This window comes from Gobio gobio (genome assembly GCF_949357685.1).
Source record: "Gobio gobio genome assembly, chromosome: 12".
Taxonomy (NCBI): domain Eukaryota; kingdom Metazoa; phylum Chordata; class Actinopteri; order Cypriniformes; family Gobionidae; genus Gobio; species Gobio gobio.
Genome location: NC_137105.1, coordinates 43,264,083 through 43,282,422, shown reverse-complemented (window position 1 = coordinate 43,282,422; position 18,340 = coordinate 43,264,083). Strand labels below are relative to the sequence as shown.

Genomic DNA, 18,340 nt, shown 5'->3' with positions numbered 1-18,340 from the left:
TGAGTTTACTGTACACGGGAGACTATAGTTAACTCTGTTCCTAGCCAAACATAACTTAAACTCCCAAAGGCAACAGCCTCATAGTTACAGGACCAGTGTATCATTTCCTTCATACCAGGTGGTCCTTTAAAACCCAGGAAATCCTGAAGGTTCTCGTTAGTAATATACAGAGACTGAGGTAAGGTAAGGTCTGTCTAAAACAAGCTGTAAATGTCCAAATTTTGGTAACATATTAATATAAAGTCCTTCCATAATATGACAGCTAAAGGGTAGATAACACACCGTTCAATAGTTTGGAGTCGATAAGATTTTTAAAAATGTTTTTGAAAGAAGTCTCTTAAATATAGAATAGTTTCTATTCCCTTAAAGACAAGTCATTTCACTCGGCGGCCATCTTTGAAACGCCTCTCGGGCATGCAAATGCAGCTCCTATCTCTTTGAATGGGGAAACATCAAATTTTCCAAAACTGTTCGCCACACTTACAATTAAAGGTGCACTATGTACATTTTTCGTCCGCTAGAGGTTGCCTGTTCAAAACAAAGGTGTAGTTTGATGACGCCACGTTTGAGAGCAGAATCTTGGGTCATGTGGTCTTCACCTCACAGCCGGTGGGAAAGAATCGGGAAAAGACTCAGGCAGAAATCATGTTCATGGATGCGATTATTAACGTTACTGTAGTATGAAGCAGAGCAGGACCGAGTGTTGTGGAGCTGAGGAACCGCTGGAGCGATTGTTAATGAGACTTTTATTATGACACAGTCGCCGGCGCCACTTCCGCTTTTCCGGTCATGAGTATGAGGTAACGCAGCTCTGTTCAACGAATTAGATACATCTGAGTGTGTTGAAAATGATGTTATGACGTTACTCAGTGCGTTCGCTCTGCGGCTGCTATGACACTTGTTCACACTGTAGTAAGAGTAAAACGTTTCTGCTAAATAAAACCGGAAACCGAGGGTAACGCAGATATGATGCCACGTCCCGGTTCCTTGGTTAAAATAGCAATTTCTCACAATTTACAAATAGTTGGAAACCTTTTGGATATTGTAAGTACTCAACTGAACAACCACTTAGTGGTTTTTGGAAAATGTACATAGTGCACCTTTAAATTTCATATTTGAAATCCCCAATGAAACTGTCTCATAAATTTTGTTTGTAAACGCTTGAATCATGATTTTAAAAAACAATTTTTCAGCCTGGACAAAGTTAATGCGCAAAACACGCCTAAACACGCCTGTTTCTATAGAAACCGGAGCTTCTAACGGCAGCTGCAGTGACTCGATTACTTCTCAACAATTGGCTCTTTAATTTAGAAGGCGGGGCTTATTCGCCACGGAGTGCACCGTCTTCCTATACATAAAGTATTTTTTTTGCGCTGTTGAACAGATTCTTAAACCCCTCTGATTGGCCATTGTGTTCACAAGCTCAACATATATGTCTGTGATTGGCTACAACGATCAACGCTTCAAAAACATGTTGTAAATAGACATCTTCACCCAGTGCTTACACAGATACACACGGGACAGGAGTGTTTGAAAGCAGGTGTCAATCAGTGGATTCATCTATCAGCAAATACATATCGGTTCAAACGCTCCCGTGTGTATCTGTGTAACACTCGGCGAAGAGAGCATCAAAGATGTCTATTTACAACATGTTTTTGAAGCGTTGATCATTGTAGCCAAGCACAGATATATGTTGAGTGGGAAATGCTGGTATTGTCATATTTTTTACATTTCAGTACCGACACAGTAATATTGTAAAATATGATCACAGGAAAACATTTTTTTTATTTTTATATATATATTCTAAAATGTAATTTATTCCTATGCTGGCAAAGCTGAATTTTCAGCATTATTAGTCCAGTCTTCAGTGTCACATGATCCTTCAGAAAACATGCTGATTTGCTGCTTAAGAAACATTTTTTATTATTATCATATCAATGCTTTTTTTTTTTTTTTTTTAAAACATGATGCATTTGTTCAGGATTCTTTGATGAATAGAAAGTTATTTTGTAACATTATAAATGTCTTTACTGTCACGGATCAATTTAATGAATCCTTGCTGAATAAAAAAAAGAAAAAGAAAATCTTACTGACCCCAAATTTACTACTGTATATTTGTTAAATACATCTGTTACAAAAAGTAAACAGGCTTGTTTGCCTTTCGTAATATTAATGAATATACTCAAATTGACAAGTGAAGTAGCAGAGATATGACTGCCATATTTAAGACACCAGAATGTACATAAGTGTCAGCATTTAAGGTCTTATTACTATTAACTGCCTGAGAACAAAAGGCCATAGTGATTTTAAAATTAAAATCAGAGGGGAATGAACATTCTATTGTGTTTCTGAAAGATGTCAGCAGGGTTTAGTTACACTGAAATCTGAAGCACCGCAGATTGATGACTTTGTTTAGAGACTGCATTTATTTTTATGCAGATAATGCCATAAATGTATCAAGTAACACCTGATTAAAGAGCAAAATTGGAGACTGGTTTAAAGGAGACTGAAAATAAGCACTTGCATAAACAATGCTTCATGAGGCAATATACGGGATGACAACATAAAACCAGAAATAAATTAATTTCCTGTGAAAATGAAAGCACATCCTCGCTACATCAAGGTGATGATGCATTAGTGTGATATACATAGAGCCAAGCACACACGAACAGACAGATGTTCCCCTTTAAACCAGTGAGGCATATTATTATCCAGACAGCGCAGAGCAAAACATCCGAGAGTCTTGATAAAGGCATGAGATCGAATTCCATATTGCTCGATTTTGTTGTCAATCATGACAAGGAGAACCGTCAAGGAAAAACATCATGTGATCAATGTAAGCAAATAGTGGATGTTGTGGAGGTGATGCGACGCCCGGTCCAATAGAATGAATGGACTCAAATAGCGTCCAATCAGAGGAGAGCTTGGGCTCGATATAAAAACCCCACAAAGCCGATTATTTCTGGACACCATTATCAGTCTTTGTGTGGGTTCTGGTGGACTTTAGGAAGGATTAATTCCGCTTTCCCAAAGAAAATCAGTACAAGGTATGGTTTTTGCTTAAAATCATTCAAACAAGCCTTTGTTATTCTAATATTCAGAAGTTGTGATGTGATAACGCTGCCAAATCAATTGACAAAAACATACATTTCTGGGCTGTATTAATGATTTAATCATGATCAGGAATGCATCCATTTCCAGACATAAAACGTGCGTTTAAGCTCTGTTGGCAATTTGCAATGCGCCGTTTATATTTACCTAAATGATTTAAACGCGTAGAAAGCCCAGCAATGTCAATACAAAGACGTTTGAACGCTTTAAATGAGATGTCGGCCAAGAGAACACGGATTTGTGCAGGATCTGGTGCTTTTGTCCCAAACATCAGCAACGACCTTGCAGTCAGCCTCCTTCTTCTGCAAGGTCTTTGGAGACGTTGCGCATTACGCATTCGCTTGCTTCAAAGAATAATACATGTTTCCCATACAAGACTTTCGTGATGCACAGAAGGCATTACATGACATTCAAAAACTCAATGCTTCTTTATAATGAGGCGTCAATTATTGGACGCGCGCGCTCGACATTCCATCATATTTACTGCCCGCGTGACATGACACATCACCGAGCACAATTGTCGTCACACCACGACCGTTAGGTGCTGAAACGGTTTACGCGAATATAAACACATTCTTCTGTTTTAGAAAGTGCGCTTTAATGCCGTTACATCGTCATTAATGCAGCTGAGGGACTGTCTTTGCCACCGCGTTTGAATTCGCCTTTAACGTCCTTGTTTCCAAACATTTGCACCAGGTAGACGCAACCATGCCTTTCGGTAACACTCACAATCAGCTGAAGATGAACTACTCCGCCGAGCAGGAGTATCCCGACCTCAGCAAGCACAACAACCACATGGCGAAGGTGCTGACGCCCGAGATGTACGCAAGCCTTCGGGACAAACAAACTCCCAGCGGATTTACCCTGGATGACGTCATTCAAACCGGAGTTGACAACCCAGGTAACGTTAAATGACCTACCTTAAAAATGGTCAAGTGTCCGTATTTCAACCGGCGTCCCGGTGCAAGGTGCTCAAATGTTAAAGCATTATGAATTTTTTTTTTATATACATATTTTTTATCGTGTTTATAGCTTTAAGCTTGTCTATATGCTGTTTTACCTCAGAATGTCAAGAAACATGTACTTTTATCTCTGTCCCGGTCACTGGAAGAGGTGACCAAAGATGTTGATGACTCATCCTGCACTACACCGTTTTAGACCAATCAAATGTTCTCTAGTATGGGAATGTCCCTCCCCCAATACCTCCTGAAGCCAACTAGCAAGTTTGTTTTAATTGCTAAGTTATCACTTTTTTTTTTTTTTTTTTTTTTAATACATGAATAAAGAACCAATGCAAATGTACAGACTCAATATAGTACATAACTAGGAGTGGAAAGCACCAGTTATTTATACAAAATGATATCTCGACATTTCTCATACTTCAACAAAATAATAATTAAAAAAGCAGCAGCACAGGTTTATCATAAGCCTTTTTGAGGGTTTTTTTTTCCCAAGATGAAATGTCTAAATGGATATTGAGCAAGTAAAACAATTAATAAATCCTGGTTCATGTCTGTGAGAAAGCCGAGTTTGGTTGAAAATGGACAAACCCAGCGGTTGGGTTGTTTTAACCCAGTGAATGGGTTTTTTAAACCCAGCGGTTGGGTTAAATATTTGCTTAAAACAACCCAATTGCTGGGTTTGTCCATTTTCAACCCAACTTGGGTTATTTTTAACCCAGCATTTTTTAGAGTGTATATTTGACATATTATCTCATTCATCCTCATGTGATAACTCCAGCTTATTAATTAGACATCACCAATGATTTTAGATAAAACATTTTGCACCAATAGCAATAGTAACTTTTAAATTTCCTCAGGTCGTTTGTGGTACAAAAACGACCTTGAATATAATTTCTGCATCTGTATGTTTGAGTTACCGGGACTCTGGGGACGCCTCCTTGGGCTGGCTCATATTTGAGTGCTTTTACAAAGCATACATTGGGCTTTCATTGTGGTGGTGGTGGTGCACTGATCGTCCCATTCAAAGCATTCTTGCCTGATATGTCTAAAATAAACAAACAGGCTCTGAACCTGTATTGTACAAACATCCTTTGCATATCACGGCTTGCTCATACTTGCTGTTGTCATCCTAGTGGCTAATGCATGTTATGCACTTCAGTATAAGCTTTTTCATGCATTTGACTCTGTATACTAAACAGCGGAAACCAAATTTCTAAGGTTATATTTGTGAAGTCCAACAAAGAGAGGATTGTGTTAAATCTCATGATCGCTGCAAGGCCAACCATGCGTAACCAACATGAGGTGTGGCTATATTAAGCTGTGGGCCCAATCTGTAATTTCCCCAAATCCTTCTGTCGCTACAACAAACTATCGAAGTCCTGGATTTGTCTGACTGCTGATGTTGTGTTCCAGGGCATCCTTTCATCATGACGGTGGGCTGCGTTGCTGGAGACGAGGAGACCTATGAGGTGTTCAAAGATCTTCTGGATCCCATCATCGAGGACCGTCACGGTGGATATAAACCCACAGACAAACACAAGACTGACCTGAACCCAGACAACCTCCAGGTACTCTGCGTCTCTCTGTCTGGTGCATCTAATTGGGTTTAACGTTTCAAAATAGCCGGCTGTTAATAGCGGTGTTTTTAATAGGGTGGAGATGACCTTGACCCCAACTACGTTCTGAGCTCCAGAGTGCGAACCGGCAGGAGCATCCGTGGTTTCTGCCTCCCTCCTCACTGCAGCCGCGGGGAGAGACGCGGCATCGAGAGTCTGTCCGTCGAGGGTGAGCTCACCTAGGCGTCTGTTTGCAGAGGACGCACTTGAGTCATGATTGGTCGTTAAAGAGGAGTGGGAGGGAACATGAGTGATTCAAGCATCCACTCTGTAATGCTGCAGGTCTGATGTATCCTGTGCTTTTTCACAGCTTTGGGAGTCCTTGATGGCGATCTTAACGGAAAGTACTATGCCCTCAAGGACATGACAGACGATGAGCAGCAGCAGCTGATTGATGACCACTTCCTGTTTGATAAGCCTGTGTCCCCACTGCTGCTGGCCTCTGGGATGGCCCGTGACTGGCCCGATGGCAGAGGCATCTGGTGAGTGAGAGCAGGCTTTTGGGTTCATTCCTCTTATTACATTTTGGAGTTTGTCCCAGCATACTAAATGGATCCATGTAGGTGCAATAATAATAATAAAAATAAATATAATATTCAATAATTTAAAAAAATATATAATAAGTTGGAATTCCTACATTTAATTGATAAGAAAAATAGCCATGTTGGTGCTGAGATTTTCTAGTTTATTATATACTATATTTTTATATTACGGGATGCATATAAATATAATTTTATTTTATTTTTTTTTAAATTGGATGCACAGACCAAATAATTTTCAGGGTAAAAAGAAATCAAATGTGTTCTATACCTCCATCTCTATACCTCCATCTCAGCTGGCACCTAAATGCAACACACACGCACCTTTGTATATGGGATGCATTTAGGTGCCAGCTGAGATGGAGGTATAGAACACATATTTGATTTCTTTTTACCCTGAATATTATTTGGTCTGTGTATCCGATTTATAATAATAATTATATATATATATATATATCTCTATCTCTCTCTATCATATATATCATATATATCATATATATGATAATTATATATATATATATATATATATATATACACACACCTATAATTGTCATATATGATATATAATTATAGTTGTTTTTATTATATATATATATCTCATTATTTTTATAAAAATATTTATATATATCACACACACTTTATTTTTATAAAAATATTTATATATATATATCACACTTTATTTTTATAAAAATATTTTATATATACTAATTTATTATTAATAATAAATCCAAATTAACCATTTTGAGCTTTTATATATATATTTTTTTTTTTATAACATTAATTTTCTTAATGTTTTTAGGCACAACGACAATAAGACATTCCTTGTCTGGGTGAATGAGGAAGATCATCTTCGTGTCATCTCCATGCAGAAAGGTGGCAACATGAAGGAAGTCTTCAATCGCTTCTGCACTGGTCTCACAAAGGTGTGCTTTTCTTTTCCTGTCTGTCCCCTTCACTTATGTAACATTGTCTGCAACTCCAATGTTGTCATTTTTAATTCTTAACCTGCTTCTCTTACAGATTGAGGAATTGTTCAAAGAGAAGGGCCACGAGTTCATGTGGAACGAGCACTTGGGCTACGTCCTAACCTGCCCCTCCAACCTGGGCACAGGGTTGCGTGGTGGCGTTCATGTCAAACTTCCCAACGTCAGTAAGCATGAGAAATTCGGCGAGATCCTCAAGCGACTGAGGCTCCAAAAGCGTGGAACAGGTATACATGTTCACCTGAGCCATATTTCAAATCCTAAATCCTGTGCCGGATGTCATCTCCAGTACTAACCCTGCTCTCTTCAACAGGTGGAGTCGACACCGCTGCAGTAGGCGGTGTCTTTGACATCTCCAACGCAGACCGTTTGGGCTTCTCTGAGGTTGAGCTGGTTCAGATGGTGGTGGACGGCGTTAAGCTGCTTGTAGAGATGGAGAAACGCCTGGAGGCAGGCCAGTCGATCGACGACCTTATGCCTGAGCAGAAGTGAACACTAACTTAACTCCTTCCCTGCCTCCACCAGTCCTCCCTTCCTCCAGTACCAATAATCTTAACCGCATCAAGGAACATACACTCCACCCAAATGGTAGTGGCACTAAAGTTAGACAAGTCTTCCATCAGTGTGAAGGATTTTGTATCTCAAACGTCCTGCAATGTTGAAGATGGAGTTTAACACCAGAAAATAAAGTCTCTTTGGCCCATGGAGTTTCTTGTGTGCATGTCTTCTTGCTTAAATGAGAGTTTGTTTGCTGTAATTTCATGGAACCATTTTCTTCTGCGTTTGTTACCAGAATCAATGCTCTGTTCATGTGGTTTTCTAGTCAAATGATGCTTATTTTGTGTTTACAGTTTTAAACTGTAAAGATGTCATTGTGTGCTGTCTGGGATACAATGGCCAATCCCTGTGCTTAAGGTCATTTTATAAGGGGACAAACCGACAGATCGTTACTGATTTGCCTTAATACAAGAACCACAATCTCAAGAGCATTTGTGGTTTGAAGAGCAGACTGTAGTTCTTATTGCATTCATATATATCATTCAAAAGGGGTCGCTTTTGAATGCTACTGTCAAACCGGTCGTGTACTGCCACCTAGTGGCCATAATAGGACATGCATCAAAAAGGACTTCATTATTTTTGTTGCGCTTTGTTTTGATCTCTTAATACTTGCTTTATTCCAAGTTGTAAACAATTTTACGGAAACCATGAATGTAATTACAGACATTCCCCGTATACTACAGGTGTTTATCCAACAATGTCATCCAAAAAAAATCCCTTTTTTGTCTTAGACTCTGTACAAAGAAGGTAAACCCGTTTAGTTATTTTAATTACAAAGGATACATTTTAGGTAGTTAACACTTACAGCTCAACAATCGCTATAAAATATAAAAATCTTTGTCAACTCCGACATCGCAGAGAAAAGTAACGCGATGACAAAAGTCTGTCTTCAGCCTCGCGTCTATACGACAACTATTAGAACGGAGTACTACTATTTTCGCTATTCAATTTAAAATACACTGAAGAATTTTAATATTTCGACCCATTGATTAAATGTGATACTGCACATTTGAATCTCAAACTCTACAAGATTAGTTGGATTTATGAGTGACTTCTGAACTGAACTATTCCAAAATCTTTCAAACCTTGGGTCATTGTCATGAAAGTAAATTCATCTTTGCACTGAAATGTCTAAAATACTTTCTCTAGGATTTCCAGTATTTGACTCAAACATTTAAAGCAGCGCTATGTAACTTTCTTGTGCTCAAAAATGTATATAATGAGCGAGTACATCACGAATCCATTTTCCAAACCGTGTTTTTGTCTCATTCTGAATGACAACGGTTAAGGTACATATTTGAGTGTGACTATTTAGTCCGGCTCGGGTCGCACCGCTGCGGAGGAGCACAGTACCTGCGTGCCTCGCTATAGACATAAACAGAGAAGTAGCTCCGGCTACAATGTTCTTCCGCAAGACGCATGCAGTTTTGTTTATTAAACACTAGAGCGCCAAAAGTTAACTAGTGTTGCTTTAAGCTCATGTTAGTACTCCTAATACTGAGAAATATGGAGTGTGACCGAGTGCTAGTTCTGCTACACATTTAAAGAAGGTGAACTTTAATATATAAAAATACCATTAAATCTTGTTGGATGAAGCCTTTTGCTTAGGAGCCTTATTCTTATAAGAACAACTGAAGGCTGTATTTTATGTGCCCCAAATATAGTGCTTTGCTTTCAGCTTTTCTTAATATTCATTCTATCAGGTGTGAAATTGCTTATAGCAACCAGGCATGACTAAAAGTTGGCCTTTTTAGGCCACTAAAAGAGCATTTAACCAGATGGTAAAATCAATGTATCAAGTAAAAACACAGAGACTGGTCATAATAACACAAGGTGACATGATTTCTTGCTACGACTCATTTCTTTTTATTTGTGCACATGTATAGAACACAAGGTGCGAGTCACTGTATTTCACAGAAGCCCACACGGGCAGTTTAGTCTAACAGCATCGAGTCAAGCATGTCTCCTCTCTCCCAGCCTCACAGTATTTACAAGGTTAAACTCCACAATAAAGCTCTTCACTGCCTCAGCGGCAGAATATAAAAATCACATGACTAAAAACAGGAGTGGAGTGGAATGGGCTGGTATAATATAAAGTAACATTAAAAAAAAAAAAAGAAAGAAAAAAAGTGTTAAATAAATGTAAATGCGCAGAACGTTTTCAGCTGAATTGAAGCAGGCTGTCGCACCCCAGCCAAATCCTGAACGTATAGTGTCAGTTCCTGTAGGCTAAATACTGATTGTATAATGATGGTCCACCTTAATCTCTGCACACTTCACACACTCTTCAAAACACGCCAATGCTGTGGAAAACTCTGCACTTCACTCTTCTGTATGATGCACACTGCAGTGAAAAAAGAAAATCTCACTCACAGCATACATAAATCCCATACGCAACACATACACCCTCACATATATGCCTCTTTATGAATCATATACATGCTTATCAGTATATGGGGTTTATCAGTCATCGATCAGAATAATCGTTCTACGCAAACTATGTATATTTTTGTTCTCTGCTCTCATATACTTCCGTTTTGTAGATGAGCTATAAAACATATATAACACATCAGCTCTTATCGATCCAGTTCAATTAGAAGTACACAGAATCCTCTCTCTGACAAAGAGCACTGCCTGCCCTGCCACTGCCTGCCCTGGCAAAGCATCATGGGTAGGCAACTACAAATAAAGGAAAGCTCTTGTCAAAGTGATTAGTGCTTGATCCCCAAGGTGTGATGTACAGCTATATTTTACATGGATACAAGAAACCGTGAGAGGATCGGAGGGGGAGATCCGGAGGCCTGGAAGCAGAGCTGATGGGGGCAGACCGAGAAACCTGAGGCTGCTTGTTTGGCCTGGAGAGTGTGTTTGTGGGTAGTGTGTTTGATTGTGCCTCCGGGTTCAGGGCTTAGCAGCTTCACCCCTTCTGTCGTCCAAGTGGCACAGAGGTGAAAGATGGAGGCTCGACACCTCGAGACATCAGTCCAGTCAGTCACCCAGGACAGGGTTACGCCAGAGACCTCTGACGTGGTTTTATTCTGGGGTACAGCTACAGAGAAACACATTAACACATAACTATTAATGACATTTTTATAATATACACTACCATTAAAAAAAAGGAAGAAATACTTTTATTCAGCAAGGATGCATTAAATTGATTTACTTTAAAATGTGGCAATGTATCAATACACACTCAAGTAAATCACAATTACAGCCGTTGTGTGCACCTACCCCCAATAGGTTACGTGGCACATAGCCCTCTTTGTCGTTGAGTTTACTCCACCACCACTCGGTCTCGGTATCATCCTTCCTGCGTAGGACAGTAATGGCGTCACCCTCCTGAAAGGAAAGCTCATCTGCGCTCTGAGCCTCATACTCCCACAGAGCGTACACAACTCCTTTATTCATCACGCCCATCTTCTCCTGCACGCCTGTAAACACAGAGAAAGAAAGGTCTTAATACGGTTTGCAAACGTCTCGTGCGGTACAATATTATAGCATTAGGATGAGCGCCACACAAAACAATTGGTTACACCTAATAATATTAGTGAGAATTGAGTAATACTATTGATTTAGAAGTTTGTCAGTACAATGTTTTTGAAAGAAGACACTTATGCTCACCAAGGATACATCTATTTAATCAAAAATACTGTAAAACTCTAATAGTGATATATTGTTGTGTAAAATAGCCATTTTCTGTTTTAATATATTTTTAAAAATGTCATTTATTCCTGTGATCAAAGCTGAATTTTCAGCATCATTACTCCAGTCTTCAGTGTCATGTGATCCTTCAGAAATCATTCTGATATGCCAATTTGCTGCTCAAGGAACATTTATACTTTAAAATGTTGAAAACATTTGTGCTACTTTTTTCTCATGATTCAGGATGAATAGAATTAATAAAAAGCATTAAAGGGTTAGTTCACCCAAAAATGAAAATTACCCCATGATTTACTCACCCTCAAGCCATCCTAGGTGTATATGACATTTTTCTTTCAGACGAACACAGAGTTATATTAAAAAACACCATTGCTCTTCCAAGCTTTATAATGGCAGTGAATGGCGGTCCTGATTTTGAAGTTTAACAAAAATGTGCATCCATCCATCATAAAAGTAAACCTTATGACTCCAGCGGGTTAATAAAGGCCTTCTGAAGTGAAGCGATCAAACAACTAGCCTCACAAGTCGACTTGCGTCAAAAGAGTTTCCCCTGGCGTGATGTGTGAAGTATAGGATGTAGGAGTAGAGTAAAGCTTTGATGCCTCTCATGGTTCAAACAAATAGAGCTGGGCAACAAACTCTTCCCGTTTATCGAAATCCTCCAATATTTCTCTTTAAAGATTCTCGTTTTAGACTCGTTCATGACCAGTGTTTTGTTTTGCTCTATCCTCTGCTTTTGGCTGTTTGTCATCGCATTGGGTCAGGGGTTACTCTTTCACCATAAATCGGTGTGTACAGCTGTCTGTCAGAAGCTAGATATTTCAGTTGATTAAGATTTAAATATGGATATTTTTCTTACATAAACACATCGCTTCACTTCAGAAGGCCTTTATTAACCCCCCACGGCTCGTGTGGAGTACTTTTATGATGGATAGATGCACTTTTTGGGATTCAAAATCTCAACCCCCATTCACTGCCATTATAAAGCTTGGAAGAGCCAGGACATTTTTTTATATACCTCCGATTATTCATCTGAAAGAAGAAAGTCCTAGGATGGCTTGAGGATGAGTAAACCATGGGCTAATTTTCATTTTTGGGTGAACAAGCTCTTTAATTAAAAAAAATTTAAATGATAGTGTACTTAAAGAGCACCTATCATGGAATTTTGAAATTTACCTTTCATGTAGTGTGTAACATAGATCTAAGTGAACAAAAACATCCTGTGATAGCTTGAAATATGACAGTGCACCGTATTTATAGTTATTTTCTTTCAAAAGTAAGAGTCGACTCGGAGTCATTTTTAAGAATCGTTAGAAGACCGAAGCTTTTTCTCTGACTAGATGACGTCAACTTGTCAAGTTATTTGAATACGATACGCCCACTTATTGCGCTCCAAGACGCCAGTGAAAACTAGAAAACATCATGGCCACGAGACGCTGTGTTCTGAAGTGCGACTCAAAAGCAAACTTTTTTCATCTGCCCAAGGATGAGCATTTGAAGACTAAGTGGCTTGAAGACAAACCATACATCGTCGCGATTGAGTGTTTATTATTAGTCGTCAAATGTATGTTTCGCGATCTCAGGAAGCTTTTATTATGGACTTTTATTATGGCACATGGTATCTTCTTCGTCTGTCTGTACCATATATGGATTACATGTGCACAGAGCGCCCTCCGGCTGCCAGTATGAATTGAAAACAACACATAAGAGACTCAATCGCTCATGATTAGGCTATCTGCGCATTTTGAGGAAGTATTGAATAAAAAATACTCCTCTGTTTAGAAATTTGACACAGACATATGAGAATCTATCAATATGTCTCCTCATCTGCACACTTTTGAACTAAAAGCCCTGAGGGATGTTGATTTGTCGCGAGTCTTCGTGAGGAGTTTTTTTATGAATGAGATCAGCTGAGGCTCATATTACAATCAAACAGTACCGACGCGGTTTTCATATTCATAACTCCTGACACATATTAACAAATTACTGTCATTATAAGACTTTGATGGGCGTTCCGTTTCCGAGAATATCTGCACAGACTATACCAATCACAACTGACTGGGTCATCTGACCAATCACCACAGATTAGCGTCACGTAAAGGCGGGGTTTTGAAAAGTGAATCACTAAAGGAATCATTTGAGAATCGCTGTCAAAACAGGTAAAAATAAATGCATATTATAAGAAAACTAAAGTCTTTTTTGTCATTGCATGCATGCAAAACTGTTGTTGGGGACTTCTAAAACAATATTTGGAACATTTTAAATGCCATGATAGGTGCTCTTTAATATGTTAATGTTTTGTGGAACAGCTTTGGAACTTTTAGAGCAGTTCCACACATAAAAGTGAGTCCACATGAACAATCTTACATCAATCATGCCTAACAACCCGACAATGGGTAACTTCCACACAGTGGATCATTTTGTACAGCAATTGGTTTACTTCATTCAAAGTGCTCTAAACTCTGTACGCTGAGGACATCTGCTGGTTAAAGGCTTGTAAATGCAATGAGAATACAGCAAAAATATGTTCAATGACATGTTTTACAAAACAAATATATAATATCAGTAAATATTAAAGAGAAAATATCTGTACATGCCGTCTTTTATTAATTTCTAGCACTTAATTTGTGCTCTATTTCTTTAAATGAAAAATCACATGGCTGATATTTTGTCATCTAACGCAGTTACTTTCATACATTGAGACTTAGGCCCCGTCCACACGGAGACGTGTTCAGCTGTATACATAAAAATGTTGTACCGTATCAGCGTTTCGTCCACAGGGATCTGCCGTTTTAATAATAATAATAATAATAAATTTTATTTGTACTGCACTTTACATTTGGAACAAATCTCAAAGAGCTACAGTTAAGATCATTTAAGAAGGATAAAATACTAATAGATTGAATAGTTAAAAGTCATAAGTTCTCCTAAAAAGAAATGTTTTTAGTCCTTTTTTAAAAGTCTCAGTAGTTTGAGGTGCCCTCAGATGGTCGGGGAGGGCATTCCAAATCCGAGGAGCGGCAGAACAGAAAGCCCGATCACCCATAGTGCTGAGCTTTGTCTTGGGGAGAAGGAGGCGGTTTGAGTTTGTTGATCGAGTTGTAGTTGAAGGTGTGAGTAGTTCTTTCAGATAGGGGGGGCATTTCCATAGATGCACTGGTGGGTTAGAAGGGAGACCTTATATTCAATCCTGGCGGTAACAGGAAGCCAGTGAAGTGAATGGAGAATGGGTGTGATGTGATCGTATTTTCGAACTCTCATCAGGATCCTAGCAGCACTATTCTGAACATACTGCAGTCTCTGCAAGTTTTTGTTAGGGATCCCGATGTGAAGTGCGAAACAGTAATCCAGTCTGGAGGAGACAAAGGCGTGGACCAGTTTTTCAGCATCTGCTAAGGATAGCGTTGGACGGAGTTTTGCAATGTTTCTGAGATGGTAGAAAGATGTTTTGCAGAGGTTTTTGATATGGGCTTTTATTGGCTATGGGTTTTGGGAGCATGAAACCTATATTTTTTGAAACCTTGTCCCAGACAGAGTGGATAAATCTGAAACGTGTGTACAGCCAATCCATATATTCTGTGAAGCGGTGATGTCATCACACCATGCCCCGCACGGCAAAGACTAGAAGGGATACAACTACAGGCACTGGGCATGCGCACATCAATATTGCATCATTTAATTACTGTATTTGCATTATTGTTAGGATAAGTTTAGGGTTGGGTATAGGCGTTAAAAAAACAATCTTGTAAGTAGCAAATTTATTTGTTATTTTAATGTGAGATTTTGCTGTACCCCTTCTAGCCACAACTCTTCTTATCTGTTTTTAGTGTATTTCTGTGGCAGAATTACAGCGCCACATACTGGCCTGGCATGTATGCTACATAGTTTTGAGTCGGTTTCAGTGCTCTCGTGTGTACACGGAAATTTCTTGAAACGAGGGGAAAAAAAGATTGGATAGGGAAAGCTCTGGCTTTGTGTGGACGGGGTCTTAGAGTGTCAAATGTTTTGTAGATGAATTTGTACAACATGAGATGCACAAATGGATTGTTTGATTCATTTTAGAAAACTATTTTCTTAATCGCCTTCACGTTCCCATAAAATTCAGAGTTATCAAATCGGATGGTGTGACAGAAGGACAAATAAAGTAATTCTCTGGAGACTCTGAGAGGAAAAGAAAGATGCTCTTACCATAGAGAAACTGTGAGCACTGTATATAACCCTCCTCCATCTCCTCACATTTGTCTGCTGCCGTCTCCACATCACTGATGGTGGTGGCAAAGATGGCAGCACCAGACTCCACCAGAAGCTTACACAGGTGCACGCTGTTACAGGAGGCGGCACAATGCAAGGGCGTCCTACACACACGGATACACGTCAGTGACTCCGTCTACTCACCACCTGTTAGCTTTAATTGACTGATCAATCTCTTTCACACTGAAACTCAACGTGTCCTCACCAGCCATCACTGTCTGCTGCATTCACATTAACACCAAAGTCCAGCAGGAACTTGACGATGTGGTGGTGTCCAGCGCACACTGAGTTATGGAGGGGTGTGATGCCCTCATCATTAGGGGTGCTGGGATTGTCAACCTATGAAATTAGAAGAATTAAACCGGAATTGGTTAATAAAGATGGGCAAAATCCATCCGTGTCTGCAATATCGGTTCACTACACCACATGGCATAGATCAATATACATACCTCATAGATTATCCTTTGTACGAGGTCAAACTCGCCCTCCAGTGAGGCATCCAGCAGCAGGGCGAGTGGGTTGAACTTCACTCTAAGGCCGTGACCCGTCCGCTCAGAGTCTGGCTTCTTTAGGTTAGTGCGTTTGCCCTGTTGAGGACATGGACCATTAGGCTTTGTTCACACAGCACATAACCTCATTTTTTAGGGCTGACTGTACTATTGTTATACTATTGTTATACATAGTATAACTATGTTATACTATATTATACTATGCTGATTTGGGGCTCACAAAATATATATATTTTTTATATCTCAATGTTGAAAACGGTTGTGCTGCTTAAAGGGTTAGTTTTGGGTGAAATAACCATTTCATATTTTGTTGGAAAATGTAATTATTTTTTCAGGATTCTTTGAGGAATAGAAAGTTTAAAATAACAGCATTTATTTAAAATAGAAATCTTTTGTTACATTATAAAGTTTTGATTAATTTAAATGCACCCTCACTGAATAATAATATAAAAAAAAGAGAAAAAAAGACTGACCCCAAACTGTTGTATTATGTATGTATTGTATGTAAAATGGCCTCTAGTAAAAACTAAAAAACTGAAAAAGTAAAACGCATTCCAAAATATCCAACTTTAATCAGATACTCTAATATTCTGATTTTTAATTTGAAATGGGATAGTAAATGCCAGATTTCATGTCGTAATATCTGCAAATAGATATGAAATAGGTGACCTTTTTATGTCACATTTTATGTTGTAATTATGTCGTAATTAAATAATTTCATTATTGCAAATGTACAATTTATTATTTAGATTGCATATTACAATACAATCTAAAAAATATATTATTGTATAATATTAGTTAATAAAAAGTTTAGATTATATTGTAATATACAAAAATTATAATCTAATAATATTTATATGCAATACTTGATTATGATTATTGGTATTGTTATTATTGGGGATATATAATTATTATAAAGCTTCAAAGATTTCACGTTTGTAGCACTGAAAATGAAACCTCAAGGGAATTAAGAGTTAAAAATGATTGAGCATGGGTGTGTATCAGTAGACTAACCGTGGGCTGGGATGAGGGTGAGGTGTCTGCTTCTTCAGGGGTGCTGGCCTCAGCTAAAGGACTCGGCAAAATCGCTAAAGGTTCCGCAGGATTATTGTTACTGTCTTCTGATGGTTCTGGTGCCGGAGGGGTCAGCGTTTCATCTGCTTGCTCTAGGGGCTCATTATCATTGGTGTCACCTTTCAGGACATCGTCCTCAACAACAGCACCCTCTGAGGGCGTGGTAGGTGTTTCTGAGGGTGGATTCCCATTGTCTGCATCATAGAGCATTTCACCTGTGGACCCGGAGGGCTGGTAGAATGGAGTCACTCCTCCACTTCCACTTCCTCCCTCCATCCCTCCAGCCAGGGTGTTGAACCGCTGATAGAGAAGTTTCTGGATGTTGGGCCCGTTGGGGCCCTCTGGCTCTGTAATCGAGCTTCGCTTCTTAAGCGGCCGTGGAGCATTGGCCAGTTTCTTGCGCAAGACCTCCAGTTCGGCATCGCTCTGGTAGCGCATTGGGGAGTGCACCATGGGTGTGAGTTTAGTGGGGCTGAGAGGTCGTGGGATGTGGTCCACACTGGGTGGGGGCGGCTCAGGAACACCTATGATTTGTCCATCGAGGTCCAGCTCAACATCGAACATATCTCCTCCAGGACCCTGCAGGGCAGGAAAGGCCCCAGAGCCCCCGAAAGGTAAGGGGGAGGGGGGTGTAGAGCTGGGAGGTAGGACTGGCTTACCATATACTGCAGACATAAAGAAGAAGATACTCAATTATACTGTACTCGGGAATAAAACAAGCACATCATCAAGAAATAAACCTCATCATTCACAGAAGACACTTCATTCTTGCATCTGTCTGCACAGTTTTATTTTGTTATTTTTCTAAGTAAAATGATATCTATCTTTGACACCTGTGATGTCTCTAGCTGTTTTTTCAGTCTTTCTTTTAAGTAGTGCATTTTTGAAAACACTGTGTAAAGTTAAAGACACCTGCACTGTTCCATTCTGCTGCACTACATCTAGCCGTTTTTAAAACACTAAGACGCATCCTGTGTGAACATGGACTGTAGCCTAGAAATCTAGACGCACCCTAGCAGCAGCAAGTCTAATTTGCAGCCAGGGTAGTCTAGCAACTCTCCGTTGGCTTGCGAACTG

General features: G+C 39.3%; 2 protein-coding genes across 9 annotated transcripts in view; one reads left to right on the top strand and one right to left on the bottom strand.

Moving 5' to 3' along the window:
• The first annotated feature begins 2,827 nt into the window (after positions 1-2,827).
• Positions 2,828-7,916, top strand: ckbb (creatine kinase, brain b). 2 transcript variants are annotated; one of them, XM_079831173.1, is made up of 8 exons: positions 2,828-3,047; positions 3,812-4,012; positions 5,487-5,641; positions 5,726-5,858; positions 6,000-6,171; positions 7,028-7,151; positions 7,249-7,438; positions 7,525-7,916. In XM_079831173.1, exons 2-8 carry the CDS (start codon positions 3,820-3,822, stop codon positions 7,701-7,703), a joined length of 1,146 nt encoding a protein of 381 aa, XP_079687299.1. In that variant the 5' UTR covers positions 2,828-3,047; positions 3,812-3,819; the 3' UTR covers positions 7,704-7,916. The 2 variants fall into 2 exon arrangements, with proteins under 2 accessions (XP_079687299.1, XP_079687298.1); XM_079831172.1 differs by having other exon boundaries at positions 2,840-3,047; positions 3,808-4,012.
• A 1,693-nt stretch (positions 7,917-9,609) lies between these two features.
• The window catches only part of ppp1r13bb (protein phosphatase 1, regulatory subunit 13Bb), a gene marked incomplete at its 5' end in the record, with an annotated part of 74,741 nt that continues 66,010 nt past the window's right edge, over positions 9,610-18,340 (bottom strand). For all 7 annotated transcript variants that reach the window (XM_079831376.1, XM_079831378.1, XM_079831380.1 and 4 more), the window contains 6 exons: positions 9,610-10,818; positions 11,001-11,200; positions 15,618-15,784; positions 15,886-16,019; positions 16,130-16,267; positions 17,204-17,928. In XM_079831376.1, coding sequence (XP_079687502.1) covers positions 10,777-10,818; positions 11,001-11,200; positions 15,618-15,784; positions 15,886-16,019; positions 16,130-16,267; positions 17,204-17,928 — 1,406 coding nt within the window. In that variant the 3' untranslated portion in view covers positions 9,610-10,776. The remainder of the gene's footprint in view (positions 10,819-11,000; positions 11,201-15,617; positions 15,785-15,885; positions 16,020-16,129; positions 16,268-17,203; positions 17,929-18,340) is intronic.

What these genes read in the sequence shown, in the direction of transcription:
- ckbb (XM_079831173.1), top strand. Translation starts at nt 3,820, where the DNA reads ATGCCTTTCGGTAACACTCACAATCAGCTGAAGATGAACTACTCCGCC. An exon ending in CGAGAGTCTGTCCGTCGAGG is followed by an intron (nt 5,859 to 5,999) that starts GTGAGCTCACCT and finishes GCTTTTTCACAG; the next exon opens with CTTTGGGAGTCCTTGATGGC. An exon ending in GCTCCAAAAGCGTGGAACAG is followed by an intron (nt 7,439 to 7,524) that starts GTATACATGTTC and finishes TCTCTTCAACAG; the next exon opens with GTGGAGTCGACACCGCTGCA.